The sequence below is a fragment of the Canis lupus genome, chromosome 28 (genome assembly GCF_003254725.2).
Source record: "Canis lupus dingo isolate Sandy chromosome 28, ASM325472v2, whole genome shotgun sequence".
Lineage (NCBI taxonomy): Eukaryota > Metazoa > Chordata > Mammalia > Carnivora > Canidae > Canis > Canis lupus.
In genome coordinates, this window is record NC_064270.1 from 41,297,230 (window position 1) to 41,322,430 (window position 25,201).

At 48.5% G+C, this 25,201-nt stretch overlaps 2 protein-coding genes across 2 annotated transcripts in view; both read left to right on the plus strand.

Annotated features, from left to right (window-relative positions):
* Positions 1–6,521: 6,521 nt before the first annotated feature.
* Positions 6,522–16,584, plus strand: LOC112672552 (cytochrome P450 2E1). Its single transcript, XM_025467747.3, has 9 exons — positions 6,522–6,741; positions 7,653–7,812; positions 10,269–10,418; positions 10,696–10,856; positions 11,182–11,358; positions 12,844–12,985; positions 14,982–15,169; positions 15,584–15,725; positions 16,164–16,584. Exons 1-9 carry the CDS (start codon positions 6,565–6,567, stop codon positions 16,349–16,351), a joined length of 1,485 nt encoding a protein of 494 aa, XP_025323532.1. The 5' UTR covers positions 6,522–6,564; the 3' UTR covers positions 16,352–16,584.
* Positions 16,585–17,989: 1,405 nt separating this feature from the next.
* LOC112672554 (cytochrome P450 2C23-like) overlaps positions 17,990–25,201 on the plus strand; it is a 34,179-nt gene continuing 26,967 nt past the window's right edge. The window contains exon 1 of the mRNA XM_025467748.3: positions 17,990–18,038. The gene's annotated coding sequence lies outside the window, so the exon portion shown is untranslated. The remainder of the gene's footprint in view (positions 18,039–25,201) is intronic.

Consider the following 25,201-nt stretch of genomic DNA (forward strand, 5'->3'; position numbering starts at 1 on the left):
ACTTTCTTTTCAATGTGTCAACTACATTATTGAAGATAATGAAGGACCCAGTTGCTTCAGAGTCTTTGTTCTTGCTCTTCTCCTCTGCCGCCCCCCCACCCCCGCCAGTAGCTACCACAGCTGCTGGTCCTCCACAGGCATCAGGCCTTTTGGGGGACCCTTCTGTAGCCAAGCTCCCCAACTACTGGTGTGCTGGCATCTCCATTGGGGTTTTGGTGAGTTGAAGCTACACAAAAGGGCTGCTTCTTCCACCCAGAGGGGCTAATGCTTTTGCATGTCAGAAAACAGTGTTCCTTGCTCCCAGAATCTTAAACAGCAGCTCCCAGATAGAGTCAGAGCCAACTGACAGATAAGAGAACACACACGTATAGTCCCTAGTCCCCTTGATGTGGAAAGCAATCTTGGACCACGCTGGCTTGCTCTTTGGACATTGTGATGTTGTATGTTCTCTGCTTTTATTTAACTTGGAAAAGATTATTGGCTTTTGTCAAGGTCATTATTTTTAATCAAGAGTTCAAAGAGGGAGACAAACCATGAGAGACGCTTAACCATAGGAAACAAACAGGATTGCTGTAGGGGAGGGGGGTGGGGGGATAGGGTAAGTGCGTGATTGGCATGAAGGAGGATCGTGATGTGATGAGCACTGGGTGTTGTACGCAACTGATGAATTGTTAAAACTACATTTGAAACTAATGATGTACTATATGTTGGCAAGTTGAATTTAAATAAAAAAGGAATTCATTAAACATTAATTACTTATCTGCCCAAATTTCCATTTTGGTGTTCTCAATCCTTTCACCATACAAAATAAGAGGAAATTTCCAGGAGAGATTTCTTTCTGTCTCTCTCTCCCTCCCTCTCTCTTCTTAAAAGATTTTTAATTTTTATTTTTAAGTAATCTATCCACTCTGTGCAGGGCTTGAACTCATGACCCTGAGATCAAGAGTTGCATGCTCCACCAACTGAACCAGGCAGGCGCCCCTCCAGGAGACATTTCTGAAATTAACTGTCAAGCACATTTTCAACTCCATTCCTACTGCATTCCCTTCTTGCCTATCCAGAGCCTTTTGGGTGTCCTTTCTCCTCTATGGTCTAAGGATTTATGGCTACTGAGTTGCCTCTTAAAGAACTTCTGAGAGGGTGGGATCTGGGTGGCTCAGTCGGTTAAGTGACCAACTCTTGATTTTGGCTCAGGTCATAATCTCAAGGTCCTGAGATCAAGTCCTGCATTGGGCTCCATATTGAGCTCCATGTTCAGCGGGGAGTATGCTTGAAATTCTCCCTCTCTTCTCCCTCTGCCCCTCCCCTCTTGACACTGAGGCAGCCTGATAGAAGCTACTTTCCCCACAGAAATTGCCACTAAAGCAAGTGGTTTAATAGAAGGCAGTCAAGGAGCAGTACGACCTGACAAACATCTGAGAGGAGAGGCTCAGTGGGTAGTCAAAATACCTCCTCGTGGAGCCCACCCTCTCCCCATAATGCCTGGCTGAGCATAGGAGATTTTACATCACATGAACTAAAGTGGGGGTGAAGAACTGAGAGGCCTCAGGGGTACCCTGTGCAGAGGAAAGGCCATGTGAAGGGCAGCAAGAGGGCAGCGGTCTGCAAGCCAAGGAGAAACACCTCAAAAGGTGCCAGCCTGCAGGCATCATAGTCTTGGACTAGTAGCCTTTAGAACTGTGAGAAATAAATGTCTATTGTTACATCATTCAGTCTATGGTGCTTTGTTCCAGTGGCAAACTGGAAACTAATACAGATGGCATTCCTCCCCAAATCGATGTATGGATTTATTTTAAGTTCTACCAAAATATCAGTAACTGACAAAGTGAAAATTCGTATGGAAACCAAGGGACTCAGAATATCTAAAAAATATCTTCAAAAAGAACTATTTGGGGGAACTCATTTCTTGACCCAAAAACTTACTGCAAAGCTACAGTAATCCAGGCAGTGTGGCACTGGCATAAGGACAGACGTAGATTAATGGAATAGAATTTAAAATTCAGAAATAAATCCATACATCTACGGCCAATTGATTTTTGACAAGACAGTTGTCACTCTCAAGGCTTTCTCTGCTGCTGAATAGTCTTTTCAACAAGTGATGCTGGGGCAAAAGAATGAAATTGGAGACATATCTCATACCATGAAGAGCCTTACCTCAAAGTGGCTCATAGACTTTAAAGAAAACCTGACAGTAAGTCTGTGTGGCCTTAGTTTGGGAGTTGTTACTTGGATACAAACCAAAAGCACAAATGACGAAGAGAAATTAGATTAATCAGGCTTTATCAAAAGTTATACCTTCTGTGCTCAGAGAACATCACCAAGGAAGTAAAAAGCTCACAGAATGGGAAAGAATATTTGCAAATTGCATATCTGATGAGGGATTTGTATCCAGGATAAGTTACCAGGTACAACTCTTCCGAAGCACATCTTCCATCTGAGCTGTCAATGTTTGTGCTGGTTTTCCTGCGTAATATTTTCCTCTATGCCATTGGGAACATAGCAGGCAGCATTTATTTATTTATTATTTATTATTTGTTATTTATATTTGTATTTTATTTCAACTCCAATATTGTTGACATAGAGTGTAATATCAGTTTGAGGTGTACAGTGTCGTGATTTGATACGTGCACGCTTCACCCCAGCTCAAGTGCACACTTTCACCCCCCCACCTCCCCTCTGCTGACCGTCAGCGGCTTCTCTAGGGCTAACAGTCTATTTCTCGGTTTCTCTCTTTCTTTTTCCCTTTGCTCATTTTGCTTCTTAAATTCCACATATGAGTGAAACCGTATGGTGTTTGCCCTTCTCTGACTGACTTCACTTAGCATAATAGTCTCTGGCTGTATCCACATCATCGCAAATGGCAAGATCTCATTCTTCTTGATGAGTAATATCCCATTGTGTACACGGACCACATCTTCTTTGTCCATTCCTCACTTGATGGACACTTGGGCAGCTTCCAGACCTTGGCTATTATGTAATATCCACATCCTCGCCAACACTTGTTGTCTCCTGAGTTGTTGATTTTAGGCAGGCAGCCTCTTTAAAAAGAAGGCTCTGTTATTCTCCTATGACTTTATTTCAATTCCTACAGCTAATTGTGCAAGTGTTGAAGATGTGGCTCCCACCTGCAGTGAGAGGCCAGGCCAGCTTACAGGAAGTTGTTTTCAGTTAACTATAACCAAGGCACTTGTTTAATTTCCCTTTTAAGTATATTTATGAGGTTGATACACAGAATTAAGTAAGTGAAAAATAAATCTTTTTTTAAAGATTTTATTAATTTATTTGAAAGAGAGAGAGAGAGGACACGAGCAAGGGGGGCAGAAGCAGGTGGAGAAGCAGACTCCCCGCTGAGCAGAGATCCTGAGGTGGTGCTCCATCTCAGCACCCTGAGATCATGACCTGAGCCAAAGGGAGACACTCAACCACTGAGGCACCCAGTCGCCTTCAAAAGAAACATTTCACGAAATAAAGCAAAAATAAGAAATAAATAAAAGAATTGGCAACAGTTTTTCTTTCTTAATGGGGCTTAAAATAGGGAATCTACTTCTGTGGGGAGAGCCTGAGACTCTTTCTGCTTTATCCAGTTATGAATTGTTTGAATTTGTTACACAGAACATGTTTTACTTTCCTAATTAATCTTTATGAACAATTGTTTAACTTTAATAAAGCCTCTCCATATCATTTTACTAATGAGTTCTAACAACATTTCAAAGTCCAGATAATTTTATGACAGTTTAAAATATCTCAGACATGAAAAAAAGATGGAGAGCATTTCAATTGTTTCTTGAGTTAGCACAATTCTTATACAAGAACTTTTTTTTTCTTATACAAGAACTTAATAAAACATAAGAATCTGCAGCCCAATTTTATGTATGGATATAGATGCAAAACTATTAAAAATACTATTAATAGTTGAATCCATCAGCATGCGAAAAGAGAGTCAATCCACGAAAACACTGGCTGTGATGTAGGAATACGAGTGCTTTCACACGAGACCATGTCTTCATCCAGCACAATCCAACAGACCCAAGGAGAAAAGTCGTAAGATCCTCTCAGTTAAAAACCTATTTCATCATCTCAACACTCATTCTAGGTCCTCTTAGTTAACTAGAGAAACAGGAAAGCGGTTCTGGTGTGATGGAATCTTAGCCACAAACAACCAACAATAGATGTGATGGAAAGCCTGCAGAAGGACCTCACTGCTGCCAGACCAGCTCTGTCATCTCCATTTGTTAGCATTATCTTAGAAGGTCCAGGCAATTGAATAAGATGTAAGAGAAATAAAAAGGCTTTGCTTTGAAAAAGAAGTACTCAGAAATGTCGTGATATACCTATACAGGTATAAATATTATGCACATATACAGAGATGTATTCCTGTATTTAGAATCTGATGTTATTTGGGTGCCCACCAGCATTATGGGCGGAGGACCTAGAACGGTAGGGCCTGGCCCCACACCATAGTGGCACTCCTGTGAGCTCCAGGCTCACCTGCGCCTGCCCTCAGGCTCCCTCCTCAGCATGCACACCCTTGGGAAAGATGCACAGACACAGCCGTTCTTAGCCAATGGGAGCCATCAGGCCTGCTCTACCTCACACACATCCCGTCCTCAACCTCACTTGAATGAGAGCCCTTCCTCCGGCAGCAGCAACTGGGACAAGCAAAGAGGAGAAATGGTGCATAGACCCAATGTTGTCTCACCCCGGTGTGCCTGACAGGGCTGATTAAGAGGGTAAAGGATGCAGGGCAGCCCGGGGGGCTCAGCGGTTTAGCGCCGCCTTCAGCCCAGGGCCTGATCCTGGAGACCCTGGATCGAGTCCCACGTCGGGCTCCCTGCGTGAAGCCTGCTTCTCCCTCTGCCTGGGTCTCTGCCTCTCTCTCTCTGTGTCTCTATGAATAAATAAATAAAAAATCTTAAAAAAAAGACGGTAGAGGATCCAGACAGCTAAGTTTCCATCCTGAGGAGTGGACCCTGTCACCCCACACTAGCTCCTGGAAGGGAAGACAAGGTCAAGTGCAACTCATACATGGTCTACAACCCAACCAGCCTTGTGAGTTCCAGCTCAAGGGGTTCAGCACCAGATAGGAGCCAGGGCCTCCAAAACTTGTGCCAGAGAACCACATCCCTTCACAACACAGGACAGTTAACAAGTAAAACACAAGTAACATGGCAGCATTTCTAAATGTAGAACAATCAATAGATTGCCCATGTTGCTAATAATTTGAGAGAAAAAAAATGGGTTACAAATGGTATATGGGGTACAGCCTCATTTTCTTATAAATAAAAGTATAGAAGGTGGTTTTAACTTTTTCATCTTTCATTCTATTTTCCATGATACACAAAAATGTATTACTTACACGAAAGTACAAAATTACAACCTGAAATTAAGATCTTCCCTAATATCGGGCACCCGGGTAGCTCAGCGGTTTAGCGCTGCCTTCAGACCAGGGCCTGATCCTGGAGACCTGGGATCGAGTCCCATGTCGGGCTCCCTGCATGGAGCCTGCTTCTCCCTCTGCCTCTGCCTGTGTCTGTGTCTGTCTCTGTCTCTGTCTCTTCTCTGTCTCTCTCTCTCTCTGTCTTTCATGAATAAATAAATAAAATCTTAAAAAGATCTTCCCTAATATCACCAATTAGAAGACAGGATGAAAAACATTCTCTTCATTGTAAACACACAGAAAAAACTCTGTGAAATACCTAGAAACAACCCTAGCAGGTAGGTGGACGTTCCTGTGTGAAGGACTAACGTGAGGAGCCTGCGGAGCCTGCAGCATTTGTGGATAAATGAAGACAGGACATCACAAGAGGATAAGTCTGCTCAATTTAACTCATTGACTTAAAACAAATCCAGTAAATCCTAATGTAATTTTTAAAGAATTTGACAAAAATGATTCTAAAGAATAAGTATCCCCTAATTTTCTCCAACAAAATGTACCTCTTTGTCATAGTAGCATTTTCAGGGTTGGTTAACTTTTTTCTTTCTTTTCTTTCTTGCTCTGAATTTGCCAGTTGCTTTGACAAAGTGGAGTAGACTTCAGATGCCAGATCACCCTGTTCTGGCCCTATGGGTTTGGCTGCTGGTGATCAAGGCATCACCTGATCAGATGTCAAGAGACTTGCGCCACAAGATCCAGCACTGTGCCACGGAGATACTCATCAGCGCGTAATCGATGCTGCCGTATATAGATTCTGCCCCCAAACCACACCTGTAAACATAGCCTGAATCCTCCTGCCCAACCAATGTCTGTGTTCTGTGTTCTGACCTGTTGGTGATAGTCCCCTAGATGCTGTGTTTGCTGACTGGCATAGGTGCCAGCATCCAGTGTTGACAGACCCGGGCATCATAAAGTGTGCGATGGGATGGGGCTTCTCAGATGCAACCACTATAGGAACCAGCCTTTGAAATGAATGCCAACAGTGGCTAATAATAAACCAGTGTCTTGGGCCAGAGGAAAAGGAAGGCGGCATTGGTTGACTGGTCACCCTCCTTCCTGAAGGTGCATTATAAAAAGCTTTGCCTTTCTTTGGAGCATCCTCACAAGTCAGCAGTGACTCCAAAGACACCATGGCCGCCTTGGGCATCACAGTGGCCCTGCTGGTGTGGATGGCCACCTTAATGCTTATCTCTATCTGGAAGCAGATCTACAGCTGCTGGAAACTGCCCCCTGGCCCTTTTCCACTGCCCATCATTGGGAATATTCTGCAGGTGGATATCAAGAATGTTCCCAAATCTCTCGCCAAGGTAGGAGACATACTGTTGATTAGGGGAGGAGAATTCAGGGACTAGACATGGTTTGGGTGCATTTAATTCACTGTCAGACAAGTTGTTATTCAATATCGGCCTGTTATGAATGAACTGACTTAACAGTAGCATCCAAGAGTGATCTTAATGATATTTAGTAGTTGATACAGTGTGGGCATGGAGCCCCTGGCGGGGGGCGGGGGCATTGGCCATGGCTGACCTGGAAGCCTCTGCTTGAGCCACAGGTTAACTGCTCTGTCACTGGATGGCTTGGCGAGGCCACTGCAACGCAAGGAGGGCCATGCGTTCACAGCAGGCGCACACTGTAGATGCCAAAGGGCGGGATGAAAAGTGGTGTCAACCGACCTGTGTAGTCCCTCTGTCTACAATTGTTGTGAATAGCGAATGAACTACCAAATCTAAAAACTGAATGAATCACTAAATCTGTTACATGAGCAAAGAATGCCATCGGGCGCCCAGCAGGCATGGGAAGTGTTTGAGGTACAGGAGGTGCTGACAGTGCTTCACGCACCCTGGAGGATGGGCTCATGGAGGTCAGGACGGTGCTGGCTCAGTGTCCTCCTATAGCACCCTGGGGTCTGGGACTTTGCCTGCGGACGGCAGCAGGTGGGAGTGATGGGGCAGATATGGGCAGAGGGTTCTCAAGGGAGGGACAGGAGTCAGCCCACCAAGCTGTGTCCAGGAGCCCAGGTATGCTGGAGCCTCACTCCCTGCAGAAGGAAGTCTCTATGGGAAGGGTCTTCCCAAGTCGAGCTGGACAAAGATTATCTCTCCCCAGTTGCTTCTGAGTTCTCTCGGCCAACAACCGCTTTGGGGATCAGTGTAAAGCCTGGCCCACATCCTCCCTAAGTTCCCAGTGGTCTCACTTGTCTGCTTGCTGGTCTCTGCAGCTGGCAGAGCAGTACGGGCCAGTGTTCACCTTGTACCTGGGCTCCCAGCGCACAGTGGTCCTGCATGGCTACAAGGCGGTGAAGGAAGTTCTGCTTGACCACAAGAATGACCTTTCTGGCAGAGGAGAAGTCTTCGCATTCCAGTCGCACAAGGACAGAGGTGAGCCAGCTTTTCAGAGGACTCCTAGGATGGGGTCGGAGCCCAGGCCTGAAATACCAGGGGGTGGTAACCACTTAGTGCAACAAGACAGAAGGGTAGAGACACCCTCAACAATCCAGGTGCTCAGTACCCACTTTCCTGAAAGTTGCTATGGGTGTACCCGCACCCCCACTCTGACCAGCAGCACAGATGTGCGTGTAGAGAAATGCCACAGGGGCAGGTGAGCTGTGCTTTCTCCTGAAGACCTTCCAGCCTCCCGGGGCCTCCGTCTGGGGAGCTCTCCCCACCTCCAACCTCTCCTGCTCCTGGGTGTGGGTGCTCCGTGCTCTGAGGCCCCTCACCTAACATGCTGGGCCATCTGCTTGTCTGTGGGGCTTAGGTCAGCTGCACTTCTCATTCTACAACCAGGAGACCTCTATACTGGGATGGGTGGGGTGTTCAGACCAGGAAGGGGTGCCGGGCACAGCAGCCCCGCTCACAAGGGACTTCTACATGCTCTGGTCTGGCCAGTCTCGTCTCTCTCCTGCAGCCCATGCCTCCAGAGCCCTGGGTTCCCATATGGAGAGTATGCACTGTTACCTTATATTAGTGTTCACGTGGGTCTCTGAGCGTCGCCCAGACTCCCGACTCCAGCACCCACCTCCTGCATCTCCTGGGACATCCTGGAGCCCGTGGGGCACCTGCTCATAGCTCCTCCGGCTCAAAGCCCTGGGAGCTCACTGCTCACACTGCCTGCCCTCCGCCCTCATGTGCCTATTCTCCTCTACTGACTTACTATTGTTTTAGTGAGATTCCAAATCACGTTAGAAATAAAGCAGGGAAAAAAAAAAAGAAATAAAGCAGGGTCCCCCCTGCTCTAAAAAAAACCAGAAGCCTCTAGTTTTTTCTGAATTAACTTGGGTAAAAAAAATCTCTGGAAAATCTGTATCCAATGATGCAGAATTTTCAAATTGATGGGATTACAGCTGGGTCCACTGTTCTTACGGTGCTGTCCCCGTATTCCCGTCTACAGTCACAAGGTCATACCCCGTCATTATCAATGACATTGGATTTTCTTTCTTGGGCATTGTAAGTTTTTTTTACTTGTTTGGGGTTGCCAAGAGCAAAGTTAACTACCTCAGTCTTTGTCATTAACACAAGAGCAGGGGTTATGGGGTCAAGGAGCTCCAGCTGCTTCCAGGGAGCCCTTAACTGCCACGTCTGGTCCAAGCCACAGGCCCCTGAGGGCAGCTGGGCAGGGCCCACATTCACATTACATGCGTTGGACTCAAGGGGGCTTTATCCCCTCCTGCCTCTGGCTCCCAACTCCTATTTTCACACGTCCCACGTGGCCCAGATCCTGTCCGTGGGACACCTCCGGTTCCCCAGGCATAATGATGCCAGTGGCAATTAGCTCAACATCAAGCACAAGGGACTTGTGGGTGGATGGGGTGGATGGGGCGGATGGGGCGGATGGGGCTGATGGGGCACGGGTGCATGGTAAGTTCAATAAATTTCATTTCAGTGAATGTTTATGAGGCTCTGACCCAGAAGCGTTACTATCTCCATTTCAGCCTATTCTGGGTCCCAAAGTCTTGGCCCCTCTGGGATCGCCCTCTCTGAATCTCATTGTCTGCCTCTCTGTCTCCCTGTCTCTGTCTCTGTCTCTCAGTCTCTGTCTCCCTGTCTCTGTCTCCCGTCTCCCTGTCTCAATCTCTGTCTTAATGTCTATCTCTGTCTCAGATTCTGTGTCTCAGTCTCTCAGTCTCCGTGTCTCTGTCTCCCTGTCTCTCAGTCTCTGTCTCCCTGTCTCAGTCTCTCTGTCTCTCTGTCTTCTCACATTCTGTGGCATCTGCCACCTTCCCTTTGCTACACAACTCTTCCCTTTACCAACTTAAAGTTGTCGGCCTCCCTGTCGGCCCCGCAGTGGCCATGCCACAGCCATGCCAGGAGGTCCGGTGGGCACTCCCTTCTCTCGCGTCCCTGCCAGCCTCTCGGGTCCTCCGGCTGCGGCTCCCAGCCCACAGCTCCGGCCTCTGGCCTCTCGGGGGTCTGCACTCTGGTCCCCCTGCTTGTCTGGATCTGCGAGTCTGCGCAGCCCCGGGAGGTGGGACGTCAGTGGCCCCCACGGACACGAGGGGGTACGGTCACATGTGCCCTGGGTTCCCCCTTTGACAGCCAGGCCATGACCCGGCGTCCACCCGGCAGGCTCCGCGGGGCCCGTAGGAACCGGGGCTTGGCCTGCGCAGCCCTGCTCCCGGGACCCCGAGGCGTCCCCGTGGTGCAGCCTGGCCGTGGCCCGTCTGAGCAGGCCCGGGGCCGCGGTGCGCTCCCGCCCCATCAGGGCCGGGACCCGTCTACTCTCCGTCTCCTCGGCCTGCTTGGCTCCAGGGTGGGACCGACACCGAGTGTGTCCCGGCGGCCGCCCCGGGTCCCTGCCGCCCGCGGTAAGCCAGCCCCGCTGTCCCGTCCCCCAGGGATCACGTTCAACAATGGGCCCGGCTGGAAGGACACGCGGCGACTCTCCCTGAGCACCCTCCGGGACTACGGCATGGGGAAGCGCGGCAACGAGGAGCGGATCCAGAGGGAGATCCCCTTCCTGCTGGAGGCGCTCAGGGGCACCCGGGGTGCGTGTGGCCCAGGTCCCAGCTCTGCCAGGGGCAGCCCTGGAGTGCAAGGCCCCAGAGCCGTCATAGGTGGTGGCTCCCCGAGGGTGGCTCGACTCCACAGAGCCCGTCTGCAGCTCGGGGTCCTCTCCACAGCCCTCGTGTTCGCCCGGAGGAGCCGGGGAGTTGGGCACCCCCCGGGAGGCCCCACAAGCCTTTTAGGGTTGCGGCCGCGGGGAGGGCCCCAGGTGCGGGGCGGCCGGGCGGTGCGGGCCGCCCTGACCGCCCCGTCTTCCAGGCCAGCCCTTCGACCCCACCTTTCTCCTGGGCTTCGCCCCCTTCAACGTCATCGCTGACATCCTCTTCCACAAGCACTTTGACTACTCGGATCAGACTGGGCTGCGGATACAGAAGCTGTTCAACGAGAACTTCCACCTGCTCAGCACCGGCTGGCTCCAGGTGAGGCCCGAGGGCAGCAGGCCCGGCGGAGCCCGAGGTCAGCCAGGGCTGGCGCAAGGCCCGAGCCGGCTGCTGCTCCTGCAGACACCGGGGCCGCGGTGCCCCCTCGCCGGCCCCAGGAGGCCGCTTTGCCCTCTAAGCGGGGCCCTGCCAACGCGAGACCCCACACACGCGACCGCTGGTTTCCGAAAGATACCGTGAGCCAAAATGTTCCGTCGTGAAACCATATGACGCATCAGTTCACGCGGAGAAACAGTGGGCCCAGGACACCAACCCTGTTGCATCTGGAAACAAGTAGGGAAATTCCCCGTCTCTCTCTTTCTAGCTTTATAACATTTTCCCAAGCTATCTGCACTACCTGCCCGGAAGCCATAGAAAAGTCTTAAGAAATGTGGCTGAACTAAAGGATTACAGCTTAGAAAGGGTGAAGGAGCACCAGGAGTCGCTGGACCCCACCTGCTCCCGGGACTTCACTGACTGCTTGCTCCAGGAGCTGCAGAAGGTACGTGCATGCACTGCTCCCCGCAGCCGGGGAAACGTGGTGCCCTGCTGGCGGGGCGCGGGGTGCTTGTGTGCTCCGGGTCCCGGGGTGGCCCTGCTAACGCCCAGACGGTCCACATGGCCCGTGCCCACGCCCGGGACCTGCTCCACGCCGGCCTCACAGGTCCACAGCTGCTCCCAGAAGTGGGGACACACGGCTGGTCTCATTTGGGGAGAAGCCCTGCACACTCCTTGCCAGCATGTAGACCCCAAATTGTATGGGACTTGAGGGGTTTCCAGGCCTGTCCAGCATCATCTACCTGACAGCCCCCAGACCCCCACCCAGATGGTGAGGCTTCCCCTCTCTCTTTTGACATCTCTCGTGCCTCTAGAACAGGATGTGAATTCTCCACCTGGTTTCCCTGGATAACTCTGGGGGCTGAGAAGCTCTTCCGTTGGTGGGACTCCTCACTGCCCCTCCCGGGTGTCTGGCTTCCTGGTGACTCCCTGCCTGCTGGGACCCAGTGGTGCTGACTGGGGCATGGAGCTCACCTTGGGCTGCTGGAGGTCACGGTTCAGGGCCAGGGAGAGCCTCGCCCCCCAGGACTAACACCACCCCTAATCTTACAACTACCCCTAGCACTATGCCGACCCTTCCCCTACAATGTGCTACCCCTACCCCACCCTTAACTCTACTCCTAACCTACCTCTACCCATAACCATAACCTAACCCTGCCCTAACCTTACCCCAAACCCTGTGACTAACACTAACCCTGACCATACCCATAACCCAAGCCCTACCCCAACACCTACCCCACCCCTAAATCTACCCATACTCTAACCATTCCCCTAATCCTACCCCCACCCTAAACGTACCACTACACCAGGCCCTACTGCTAGCTCTACCCCACCCCTAAATATACCCCTACCCCTATCCTGCCCCTACCCCTAATCCTAGCCATATCCCTAACCCCACACATACCCTATGCCTACTCCTACCTATACCCTAACCCTAAGCCTACAATACCTACACCCCTACCCCTACACCTACTTCTTTTTTTTTTTTAAAGATTTTATTTATTTATTCATGAGAGACACAGAGAGAGAGACAGAGACAGAGACCCAGGCAGAGGGAGAAGCAGGCTTCCTGCAGGGAGCCCGACGCGGGACTCGATCCCAGGTCTCCAGGATCGCACCTGGGCTGAAGGTGGTGCTACACCGCTGAGCCACCCGGGCTGCCCCTACACCTACTTCTGTAGAAGGAGCACGGTTGCACAGCCTGGGGCAGCGCACAGTCCTGCCCGTGGCCAGCTCTCTGGGAGCCTTGCTTCCCCTAACAGTACTGCGGACATGGTCATGTCCCATGGGGTAGCCTCATGCACACCTGCCCCCTCCTCCCTGTGGAGCTGGCAGGGCTTCCAGTTCCTTTCTGCTGAGGGAGACGGTTCCCTCTCGTACACCTGAAGTCTCCTCTTACAGAGTCCCTGTCTGACTCTACTGCCTGCAGGAGAGATACGGTACGGAGCCTTGGTATACCTTGGACAACATTGCCGTGACCGTGGCTGACCTGTTCTTTGCGGGCACGGAGACCACCAGCACCACCCTGAGATACGGGCTCCTGATTCTCATGAAATACCCAGAGGTCGAAGGTAGGCCAGCTAACAAACAAGGGTCCTGGGGCCATGGCTGTCACACCCTGGCCGCTAGGCTGGAGCATCTGGGCTTTAACTTTCTGTCTGCAAAGTGGAAAGTGGCACGGGGACCACCGCAACCGCATGGATTCAGCGGACATGTTCTTGTGTAGGACGGGCACCGGCACTCTGGGACACCAGCCCCCCCCACGCCCCACTGACACACCTGATTGCAGAAAAGAAGAGCCAACAGCAGTGTGGAGACACGCACGGCGTCTGTGTTCTGCTCCATAATATAACCTATTTATGACAGTGACAGTAAGGGCTATCTCTTTTTTAAAAAGATTTTATTTATTTATTCCTGAGAGACACAAAGAGAGAAGCAGAGACACAGGCAGGCAGAGAAGCAGGCTCTATGCAGGGACCCTGGGGTCACGCCCTGGGCCACAGGCAGATGCTCAACCTTTGAGCCACCCAGCAGTCCCAATAATGTCTATCTCATCCCCAAACAAGACTTGGCCTCCTAGGCAGAACAGAGAGATGAGGCAGCATGGGGCTGAGGCCCTCGTGGCATAGTTTACCCTACTGGAAGAATAGGAACCAAGAGGGAACCCCGGGGACGAGTGCTCCAGGACTGCCCGCCAGCCTGGACGCCCTTCGTTCTTCCCCCGGGGCTCCTCCTCCCAGTGCCCTGGAGGAGGAGAAGGCCCTGGTGCCGCACGTGCAGGGGGTCACGGCCCGGAAGCACCTCCCGATGGCATGGGCCAAGGACAAGCAGTGTGAGGGCGTCGCTACTCGCAGGGGGATGAGCACCAACCTCCCAGGAAGGAGGAAAGAAAGGGAGCTGCTCCCGGGAATGAAGGCTCCTCCTGGCTGGTGTCCAGGCCCAGCCTCCCCGCTCCCCTGGGCTTGGCTCTGGGGGGCCCCATCACCCTGAGGTTCGCTTCCTGCCGCTGCTGCTGCTAATCTGGCTTCTGCTCTGTGCCAGGCTGGGGCTACACCCTTGAATATCCCGTGATCTTAAGGGCAGGTGTTCTAGGGCAGGAGGTAATTTCCCTGAGGGATGTGGAGTGTGACCTGCTCAGGAACAGGATCTGCTGCTTCTGACCCCAAAGCCACTGCTTTGTCTGTCTCACAGAATTGGGGGGAAGGAGCCAGAAGTCCCTGGAGATCTCTCACAGATCTGAGAGAACTTCTGACCAGTCTGTCGGGGGAATTGTACGCTGGACAAGTGTCTTACATGATTAATTAAGAGTAATTTCCAATATAGAGAAAAAGGTAGAAGATACATATGACTGACAGCCACACCACAGCCAAACTTAGCAAGCGTGAACGTTTGCAGTGCCTGCTCGGAGCTCGGGGCAGCAGGTTGCAGAGCCCGCCGACGCCCCTGTCGGGCCCCTGCCGCCCACCCCCAGACTTCTGCTGAGTGTCGTCTCGGTGCTCAACGTCACACGTTTCACATTTATTAAGTATCAGCACACCATGCACACGGGATGTGCTTACAGTTGTACACCTGGGAACCATGTGGCACATCATTTGCACGTCCCTCAACCTGCTATGAAGGCCCAGTGACTTGTCAAAGGCTGCTGGTGACCCCACCCAAAGAGAGGGATGTCCAGACCCCGCTCCCTCATTCCTCATGCAGAAGGCCACGTGCATCTGTTTCCGTCCTGCCGTCACCTCCACCTTCCCGGGCCTGCAGTGAAGCAGCCTGGGTATAACTCATACAGAGATTTCCCTCCAACTGAAATTCCTAAGACCCTTTCGTTCTTCTCTATTCCTGGCGTAATGACGAGAGTTGGATCAGCTAGAGGCTAACACGTGCTAGAGACTTGAGGCGTCTCGCGGCGACTGGCTCTCATTGGCATTTGTGGAGCAATGACCCCAGAATCCAATGTATCCAGGACCCCCCGCAGCACCGCTGGGAATGCTCTATAAGCTTGTGCTGGGTAGATGGGCGGGGGTGCTGAGCCACCCTGGAGTCCGTCCTCTGCATCTATTCTCTTGACAGAGAAACTTCATGAAGAAATCGACAGGGTGATCGGCCCAAGCCGAGTCCCTGCCATCAAGGACAGGCTGGAGATGCCCTACATGGATGCCGTGGTGCACGAGATTCAGCGATTCATCGACCTGCTGCCCTCCAACCTGCCCCATGTAGCAAACCAGGACACGATGTTCAGAGGATATGTCATCCCCAAGGTCAGCTGTGAGCTAGCGTGGACGCCCCACCCACCCACCCACTAGCCCACCAAAGGGCAGGATCCTTTGGTAGATGTGGCTGACTAGTGGGTCTAGTGGGTCCCAGGCCAGTGCTCCTGGCCCATGGAGCGGTACCTCCCTGGCACCTGGTGACCAAGATATGGGAAAAATCTGGAAGGGGGCCCCCGGGACAGCGCCTGGGGGTTATCATACTTCCCAACCCCAGAAACCAACAACAGTACCATCTAGCCTGTGAGCTTCTCTGATGAGATGAGAGCTCTCGTCACCGTTTTGACCTGACCCCTGACTGCCTTTCATGTAGCCCGTCAGCTAACTGCTTCCACCACCGGGTCCCAGGGGGAAGCCCGTGTTCTGTTACCTTGACTGGCTGACACGGGCCTCTGCTCCTCCTAGGGCACAGTGGTAATTCCCACACTGGACTCCGTCTTGTTTGACAAACAAGAATTCCCTGATCCAGAGAAGTTCAAGCCAGAGCACTTTCTGAATGAAAACGGAAAATTCAAATATAGTGACTACTTCAAGGCATTCTCCGCAGGTAAGAGGAGAGCAGGTGTAGGGAGCCGTCCCCAGGTCCTGCTCTCTGCCACGGTCAAGCACCTGCCCCGGGGACCCAAATTCTTCTCTGTTCACAGAGGTTAAATGACATCTTCCCACCAGCAGTCCTGGGGATGAGATGAATTATTCTTTCTGCGCAGCAGATACTTCTCCTCGTTCTAGTGCTAAAATGATCTAATAGGGCTTAGTGAAAATCTCTCAAAACCGTATTACCTGCTGGTCCTGGTGACGGAAGCCGTGGGCAGGCTCACGGGCGTTCTTATACTGAAGTGTGTTATGTGCTTCCCTTCAAGGGGCAGAGAGGGGTCAGTTCTGCTGTGGTTGGGCCCCCTCTGCTGCCACCACCACCCCCCCCCCCGTGACAGGGCTCTGTGTCTTGACCGCCTCAGAGCCTCAGCAGCACTGTTGTCGCTTCCAGGAAAGCGGGTGTGTGTTGGAGAAGGCCTGGCTCGCATGGAGCTCTTCCTGTTCTTGTCCGCCATTTTGCAGCACTTTAACCTGAAGTCTCTCGTCGACCCCAAGGATATTGACCTCAGTCCCTGCACAATCGGGTTTGCCAAGATCCCCCCCCATTACAAACTCTGTGTCGTTCCCCGCTCGGGCTGAAGACCCCCGGGCCCCAGGCTCTTTGGTGCAAACCTGGAGTCTTCCTGCTTCCGCATATCCCTTTAATGCCTCCAGGAAGACCCTCCCTGCACAGTCTGGTGGAGGCACTCAGGGTTTCACAGGGAATAAATTGGTCCTGAGATGCTGCTTTTCAGAGTCACACTCATCAGATGAAATTTGACAGCAACGTCCAAAAAAGATTGTGCAAAACTAATTAAACAAATTGAAACAAACTATGACCTAGTTGAGTCTGTGTTGGAGTCCCCGGAAACAAGGGCGACCACAGTAATGGAAACATGTCTCTTCCAGGAAGGTAGAACTGCCTGGTGCTTAGGGTTCACAAAAACGAATACAGATGCTATTTTGTTGGATTAGTTTGGAAAAGAGGAAAATAATATACCTTGAAGGCTTGTTAGCCACGTTGAAAACATATCCCGTGCCATCTGTGCCTCGGAAATGAGGTTGTTCCTTTGGGCTCACTTCTCAGTATCATTATGTGCTATATTTTAAGATTAAAATAGGTCTGAAAAGTCCACGTAGACATCCATTATTATCTCTTAATAAGATGCGACTTTTTACCTGGAACAAAAACTCTAGGCACATGGGGACCCCATGTGGGGTTAGGCAGAAATGAGGAAATGATTGGTCGCCTCCATGAACTACACAAAGTTGTGGAACAGAAGAGGCATTTGGAAAAAGAACTCGTTCCCCACCCCGCTGGCTCCCACCAAGGCCTCCTGTGTGCTCAGCCTGCGTGCTTGGACTGCCCATCGGTGAGATGGGCCTGATGGAGGCCCTGCTGCTGAAAAGAGTGTGAGGGCTGCACAGGTTAGGTATGCAGGGCCTCCGGAACACGTGTGGCACGCTCAGAGTCCTGCCTAAGTGTTCCTTAGTGAAGGGAGTAACGTTTCAAGGCCAGTCATGTAGCATCTTCCCATCTCTCTCTCTTACACACGTCTGGTGACAATGGCCCACCCAGATAGCACCAGATAATCTCCCGCTCTTAGGGTTCCTAACTAGTCACACATTCAAAGTCCCTTCCCCATGTAAGGTAGAGTCATCACGGGCTCCGGGGTGAGAGGATGTGCGTGCCGTCGTACCCGCAAGGCGGCACTAGCAAGAATCGACACTGACACCCCGGCTACCGCATTCTGAAAGCTGCCTGTCCTGCTCTTGCCCATGCCTACCCAGTGGTAATCCTGCTTCCAGCAGAAGAGTGTGAGAAAATGCCTTCTCATTTGCTTTGGGGATTTAAATTTGAGAGAATGTCCTAGGAAAATTCCAAAGTACTCAAATGTAATGAAGAACAGTTGGGAGGGACGCCTGGGTGGCTCCGTGGTTGAGGGTCTGCTTTGGCTCAGAGCATGACCCCGGGGTCCTGGGATCGGGTCCCACATCAGGCTCCCTGGGTGGAGCCTGCTTCTCCCTCTGCCTGTGTCTCTGCCTCTCTCTGTGTCTCTCATGAATAAATAAATAAAATCTTAAAAAAAAAAAAGGAACAGTTGGGAGGGAGGGTAGGGGCCACTTGAGTGTAAATGTTTAACTGATCCCAGGCAGCAGCCTTCGATTATCAACAGGCTTGAGTTGGCTTCTTGGTCAGCACATTCCAAAACTGCGTCCACGGGGTGGCTTCCTGGCCCAGCTCTTGAAGTCCTGCCGTGTGATCACGGGCAAGCATGGATACGAGGTAACACTACCTCAAGAGGTAGCCTGAGCTTAGAAAATCTTTGATCAATCTGAACCCCCTTTGGCAAAACAGGAAGAGAAAGGGCAGGGTGGACAGGCTCGGGAGGTGTCTCGGTCTCTTCTGTTGCTGTAGCGAAGTATCATTGGCTGGGAGTAACTGGCCACTGAAGGTGTGGGGGCTGGAAACCAGGATGCCAGCAGCGTGGGGTTCCGGTGAGGGCAGAGGGCTGCCCGGTTGCGGGTGGCTGACTTCTTACTGTGTCCTCACGTGGTAGAAAGAGAGCTAGCTGGTCTCTGGCCTCTTCTCCTAAGGACACTGGTCCCATTCGTGGCCTGATCACCTCCCAAAGGCCCCACCTCCTGGGATTAGGGCTTCAACATAGGAATCCTGGGGACACAGACATTCAGTCTAGAGCATTCCATTTCTCGCTTCCCAAGATTCGTGTCCTACCACCTGCAGGATACACTTAATCCATCCCAACAACCTCAAAGTCCTACTGCTTGCAGTTAGCATTTAAGTCCACAATCCCGTCTGGATTTGATTTGCTAATATTTTGTTGAGAATTTTTGCATCTATGTTAATAAGAGTAATTGGTCTGTAGTTTTCTCATAATGTGTTTGTCTGATTTGGGTATTTGAGTAATGAATATAATGTGTGAGGAAGCATTCCCTCTGCTTCTTCCTCTGAAAGAGATTATAGATAATCCATTCCTTAGAAGTTTGGTAGATTTCACCAGGGAGCCCATCTGGGCCTGGTGCTTTTGGATTTAGAACGTTATTAATTATTGATTTAATTTATTTAATAGCGATAAGTCTATTCCTATCATTTATTTCCTCTTGTTTTAATTGGGCAGGTAGGGATTTCAAGGAATTTGTCCATGATTATGGTCATCTAGGTTACCATGTTTGTGACATAGACTTGTTCAGTATTCCTTGATTAACCTTTTAACTTCTATGGCATCTGTAGTGATCACCCCTCTTTCATTTTTGATATTATTTGCATCCTCTTACTTCTTTTCTTAGTTAGCCTGGCTGAAGGCTTATTGATTTTATTGGTCTTTTCAAGGAACTGATTTTGGTTTTGTTGATTTTCTCTGTTAATTTCCTCTTTTGAATTTTTTTGCTTTCTGCTCTGATTCATATTATTTCTTTTCTTGGCTTACTTTGGATATAATAATTTTTTTAAGATTATTTATTTATTTATTCATGAGAGACACAGAGAGAGAGAGAGGCAGAGACACAGGCAGAGGGAGAAGCAGGCTCCATGCAGGGAGCCCGATGTGGGACCCGATCACACCCAGGGCTGAAGGTGGCGCTAAACTGCTGCATCACCCAGGCTGCCCTAGATATAATTTGGTCTTAGTTTTCTACTTTCTTAAGGTGGGAACTTAGATCACTCATTGTAGGTCTTCCTTCTTTTCTAATAGGTGCACTCAGTGCTGTCAATCACCCTCTATGTGGAGTTTTCACTACCTTTTGCAGATTTTGATGAATTGTGTCTTCAGTTTCATTTAGATTAAGATATTTCTAAATTTCTTTTGACTTCCTTTCAGACACCTGTATTATTTAGAAGTGTATTGTGTAATCTTCACGTATTTTGGGATTTTTCAGTTACTTTTCTGTTATTTATTTCTGCCTTAATTCTATTGTGATCTGAGAGCAGACATTGTATGAATTCTGTTCTTTGAAATATGTTAAGGTGTGGGGTGCTTGGGTGGGCTCAGTCAGTTGAGTGTCAGACTCTTGGTTTTGGCTCGGGTCATGGTCCTATGGGTTGTGAGATCCAGCTCACATCGGGCTCTGTACTCATCAGGAGTCTGCTTGAGATTCTCTCTCTCCTTCTCCCTCTGCCCCTCCCTCTGCTATCTCTCTCTCTCATAAATAAATAAATAAATAAATAAATAAATAAATAAATAAATTTTAAAAAATTAAAGTGGATTTCTTGTAGACAACATATAGTTGGGTCTTATTTTTTGATCATTGTGACAATCTGTCTTATTTGGTGTATTTTTACCACTGACATTCCAAGTGATACTTGATATACTTGGGTTAATATCTACCATATTTATTATGGTTTTCTATTCATTGCCCTTGTTCTTTGTTCCTATTTTTATATTCCACTCTTTTACTACCTTTTTTTTTGTTTTGATTGAGTATTTTTAAAAGATTGTATTTATTAATTTAACAGAGAGAGAGAGTGAGAGAGAGGGTGAGAGAGAGAGAGAGAGAGAGCGCACACACAAGCAGTGGGGAGTACAGAGGAAAAGGGAGAAGCAGACTCCCCACTGAGCAAGGAGCTCGATGTGGAACTCAGTCCCAGGACCCTGAGATTGTGAACTGAGCTGAAGGCAGATGCTTAACTGATTGAGCCACCTAGGCACACTGTTAATTGAGTATTTTATATGATTTCATTCTCTCTCCTTTCTTAGCTTATTACTTATACTTCTTTTTTCCAAGTTTTAAATTCCAGCTAGTTAACATACAGTGCAATGTTAATTTCAGGTATAGAATTTAGTGATTTATCACTCACATACAACACATACAACACCTGGTACTCATCATAACAGCACCTTTTTTAATGCCTATCACCTGTTTAACCCATTCCTCCCCACCTCATCTCTAGTAACCATCAGTTTGTTCTTTATAGTAAAGAATCTGTTTCTTGTATTGCCTCTCTTTTCTCCTCCTATTTTCATTTGTTTTTTTTTTCTGAAATCCCACATATGAATGAAATCATATGATATTTGGTTTTCTCTGACTTATTTTTCTTAGCTCCATCCATGGTGTTGCAAATGGCAAGATTTCATTCTTTTTTATGGCTGAGTAATATTCCATTGTATGTATATACCATATTCTCTTTACCCACTCATTATTTGATGGATATTTGGGCTCTTTCCATAATTTGAATATTGCTTATTGTGCTGCTATAAAAAGTATATCCATTCATGATAAACCTTCAACAAAGTAGGGTTAATGGGGACATATATCAACATAATAAAGTCCATATATCAAAAACCGATAGCTAATAACCTCAATGGGGGAAAAGTGACAGCCAGGAACAAGATAGGAATGTCCACTCTTATTATTACTATGTAACATAGTACTGAAAGTTCCAGCCTCAGCAGTCAGACAGCAAAAAGAAATAAAAGGCAAAGAAATCTAAATTGGCCAAGAAGTTAAACTTTCACTATTAGAGATCACATGATACTATATATAGAAAACCCAAAAGATTTCACCAAAAATTTGCTAGAACTGACACAGGAATTCAGTAAAGTCACTGGATACAAAATTAATGTACAGAAATCTGTCACATTTCTCTATACCAGTAATGAAGAAAGAGGAAGAGAAATCAAGGAATCCCATTTGCAATTGCACCAAGTTATAAAATACCTAGGAATGAACCTAATCAAAGAGATAAAAGATCTGTACTATGAAAATTAAGATATGATTTACAATGGTTGTCCAGGATTTTGCATCTACAACTAATCCAAATCCTCTTTAAAGTAGTAGTATAGCACTTCACAGATAGCGTAAGTATAATATAAGAAAGTCCTAATTCCTTGTATTATCATTGTTCATTTCATTTACATGTAAGCATATATATGTAATATATATACATATATATTCTTCCTTACATTATATATAATTATATAGAGCCAAGTTTCTGATCTGTATTATTTTCATTTTAACATTTTCAGCAAGGTAGGTCTACTGGAAACAAATTCCCTCAATTTTTGTTTATATGAGAAAGTCTTTATTTCTCCTTCACTTTTGGAGGTTGATTTTGCAGGATATAGTATTCTAGGTTGGTGGGTTTTTCTCTCAAGTTAAGTATTTCATTCCACTCTCTTGTTCCTCTCATAGTTTCTGGGGAGAAAGTGGTTGTGATTCTTATCTCTGTTCTGCTATAGATAATAGTTTTTTTCCTCTGACTTTCTTGCAGGATTTTTTTCTTTATTTTTGATTTACTGCAGTTTGAATATGATATTCCTAGGTGTGCTGTTTTTGGCACTTATCCTGGTTGGTGTTTTCATATTTCTTATTGGTGTTTAACATTAGTTTGGGGAAATTCTCAGTTATTATTGTTTCAATGTTTCTTGTGGTCCTTTATCTCTTTTCTCTCCTTCTGGTCTTCCTGTTACATATAGGTTACATTTTCTGTAGTTGTCCTACATCCTTGGATATTCTGATACTTTTTTTTCATTCTTCATTCTCTTTGCTTTTTGATGATTCTATTGATATATTTTCTAGCTCATAGATTCTTTCTGCATCTGTGTCCAGTCACTCACGAGTGCATCAAAGGCATTCTTCATTTCTGTTACAGTGATAAATATATGTAGCATTTCTCTTTTGGTTCTTAGGATTTCCACCTCCCTGCTTACATCGCTCATGCATTCTTGTATACTGTCTACCCTATCCCTTAAGACCCTTAGCATATTAATTATAGTTGTTTTAAATTCCTGGATTGACAATTCCAATATCTCTCCATCTGGTTCTGATGCTATTTTGCATTCTCAGATTGTGATCTTGGTCTTTTGGTATGCCTTGTAATTTTTCTTGATTGCTGAATATGACACTCGGGTAAAGGGAACTGCAGTAAATAGGCCATTGTGTGGCAGTGAAGTATGGGGCAGGGGACATGTCCTACAGCCTATGATCAGGTCTCAGTCATTAGTAGGCCTATGCCTCAGGACTGTGACCCTAACAAGGGGTTCTAAGCTTCCCCTTCTCCCCCAGGTGGGACAGGGTGGTTAGATGCGGTTGGAGGTGGGCTGTTTCCCTTCCCAGGTCAATTGAACTCTAGTTAAGTAAGTGCCCCTGAGGGCAGGCCCTGTTAAGAAAAGGTGTGCTCTGATGTGTTTCAAATTGTACATTTATTTGCCATTCATTTCCCCTCCACCTTCCCCCCCTCCTTTACTCTGATATTTACTGTGGGAATCTGGTCAAGGTCCTGGAAACAAATCTCACAATATTGTAGGGACCCCTGTGAGTGGGTCCTTCTGGAGTTCACTCTGTGTTCTCTGCACAGTTCAAGTTTCCTGCCCCACATGGTCCCATGGCAGCTTCAGCTCGTGGGTCCTCCTCCTGTAAGTTGTGGCTCTGTGTTAACCCATCTGTCTCTTGGTGTTGGGGGCAGCAGCTTTCCCCATGTCCTACCCTCTCTCAGGAATGCAAGAAGAATGGTGCAGAAGACTTCTGATTCGAGTTCCACATATAAGGAACTAAGATGCCCCCACTCCATCCCAACAGCAAAAGAAAGCTGAGCAGAGTGAAAAGCAACCTTACGGGACCCCTGGGTGACTCAGTGGTTGAGCATCAGCTTTCAGCTCAGGGCATGATCCCAGAGTCTGGAGATCAAGTTCCACATCAGGCTCTTTGTGTGGAGCCTGCTTCTCCCTCTGCTTGTCTGTCTGTCTGTCTGTCTGTCATGAATAAATAAATAAAATCTTTAAAAAAAGAAAAAGCAACCTTAAAGGTTTGTCAGTTGTTGGTCTTTCAAAGAAGCAACTCTTGGCTTTAAAGATCTTTCATATCGTTTTTCTATTCTCTCTGTAATTTATCTCTAATCCTTATTATTCCCTTCCTCTGTTAGTATTGAATCTAGTGTGTTCTTATTTTTCTAGTTTCTTACAGTATAAATATAGGTTGTTGATTTGAAATCTTTTTTTATTGGAAGTATTTACAGCTATATATTTCCTGGCAGCAGGGCTGCTAGGCTTTCTGGTGAGCTCAGGCATCTAGGATCACACAGGCTTGCATGAGGCAGGGCATCAACGTGGCTTGGAAGCTGCTGTCAATCAGCAAAGATACATATTTAATAACTAGAGAGTTCCATTATAAGAAGAATACAACTTGCTCTTAGGACAGGTTTAATTAAAACCAAATATATTGTTAAGTTGGAGAGGAGTTTTTTGAGGTTCTGTAGGGGTGAAATAAAAGGAGGCAGATGGCCTGTGTCCCCACTGGCCCAGAGCAAAGCTAACCCACTCAAGGTACAGCAACTCCACTAGGAAAGGAGTCCAATTGTCTCAAAGAAACTAGGGGAATGTGACTGGATAGGCCCAATTCAGAAATCACAAATGTTCCCACAGGGAGTGAGGCCATCGACCGGGGGTATTTCCTGCCTCACAGATGACCATAGCATGCTCCATCAGAGGAGCAGGGAGGAATCAGAGTGAGAAAGACCCTGTGTTCATGTATATGGACACACGCATGTGCATGTGTGTTTGTGTGTGTATAATGAGTACATACATGTGTGGGACATGAAAGTTGTATGTGTGTATATGATGAATGAAGTATGTGTTTGTGTATAAGCATGTGTGTGAGACATGAAACAGGCTCATGTACAGGTCATGATGAGAAGCAGGAGTGTGTGCAAGTGTGAGCGTGGGGTGAGAGTGATGGGCCAGATGGTGCATAAAGTTCCTGACAAGAACCCAGGGTACTTGCGAGCCTTCAGCCCTTGCCTGCATGGCCTTGGAGACCTGAGCTGGGATATGGTGGAAGTTGACTGGTGAGCCCGGAGGGCGCTGATGGTAATTGGTCACAGGAGACCCAACCCCCATGTCAGGCCACTGTGGCCCAAGGACACATGGGCTCACCTGCCCCTGAGCCCTGATGCAATCTCCAGCTTACCTGCAAACCTACTGAATGTGAATTTTCTGCCAAGACTTTCCCAAAGGAAGGACCGAGTGGACCGTCATACCTAGTAGTGATTTCTCTTGGCGAGGGTGGTCCAAAGTGAGAGCTGCTGTCCACACTGTTCTCTTGTAGGTGGGAACACCAGGCATTCTCAGGGACTGCTCACACTCTTCCCTGATTGGGGTCAGTTACAGCCCCGGTGTGAGTTCTCAGGAGTTGAGACATCCCAGTTCAGGACTCCCACGTGACGAAGCTCTCACCCTTGAAGCAAAACTGCCCAGTGCTCAAGCCCCTGTGGGAGCCAACACAAGGGTCTTGCTAATTTGGCAACGGGGCCTTCAGTGTTTGGGCAGCAGCAGTGGGAACGCCTGGCTCAGGAGGAAGCCCCTCGGGATCTTTGGGGTAGAGAACTGGGTACCTCCACAGTGCTGCGTGGTGCTGGAAGACAAGAAGGCCAGGAGCGGGTTGGGCGAGCACCTGTTCCCGTGGCCGAGGCTGAGGGTGGCCGAGTGCCTGTGGCTC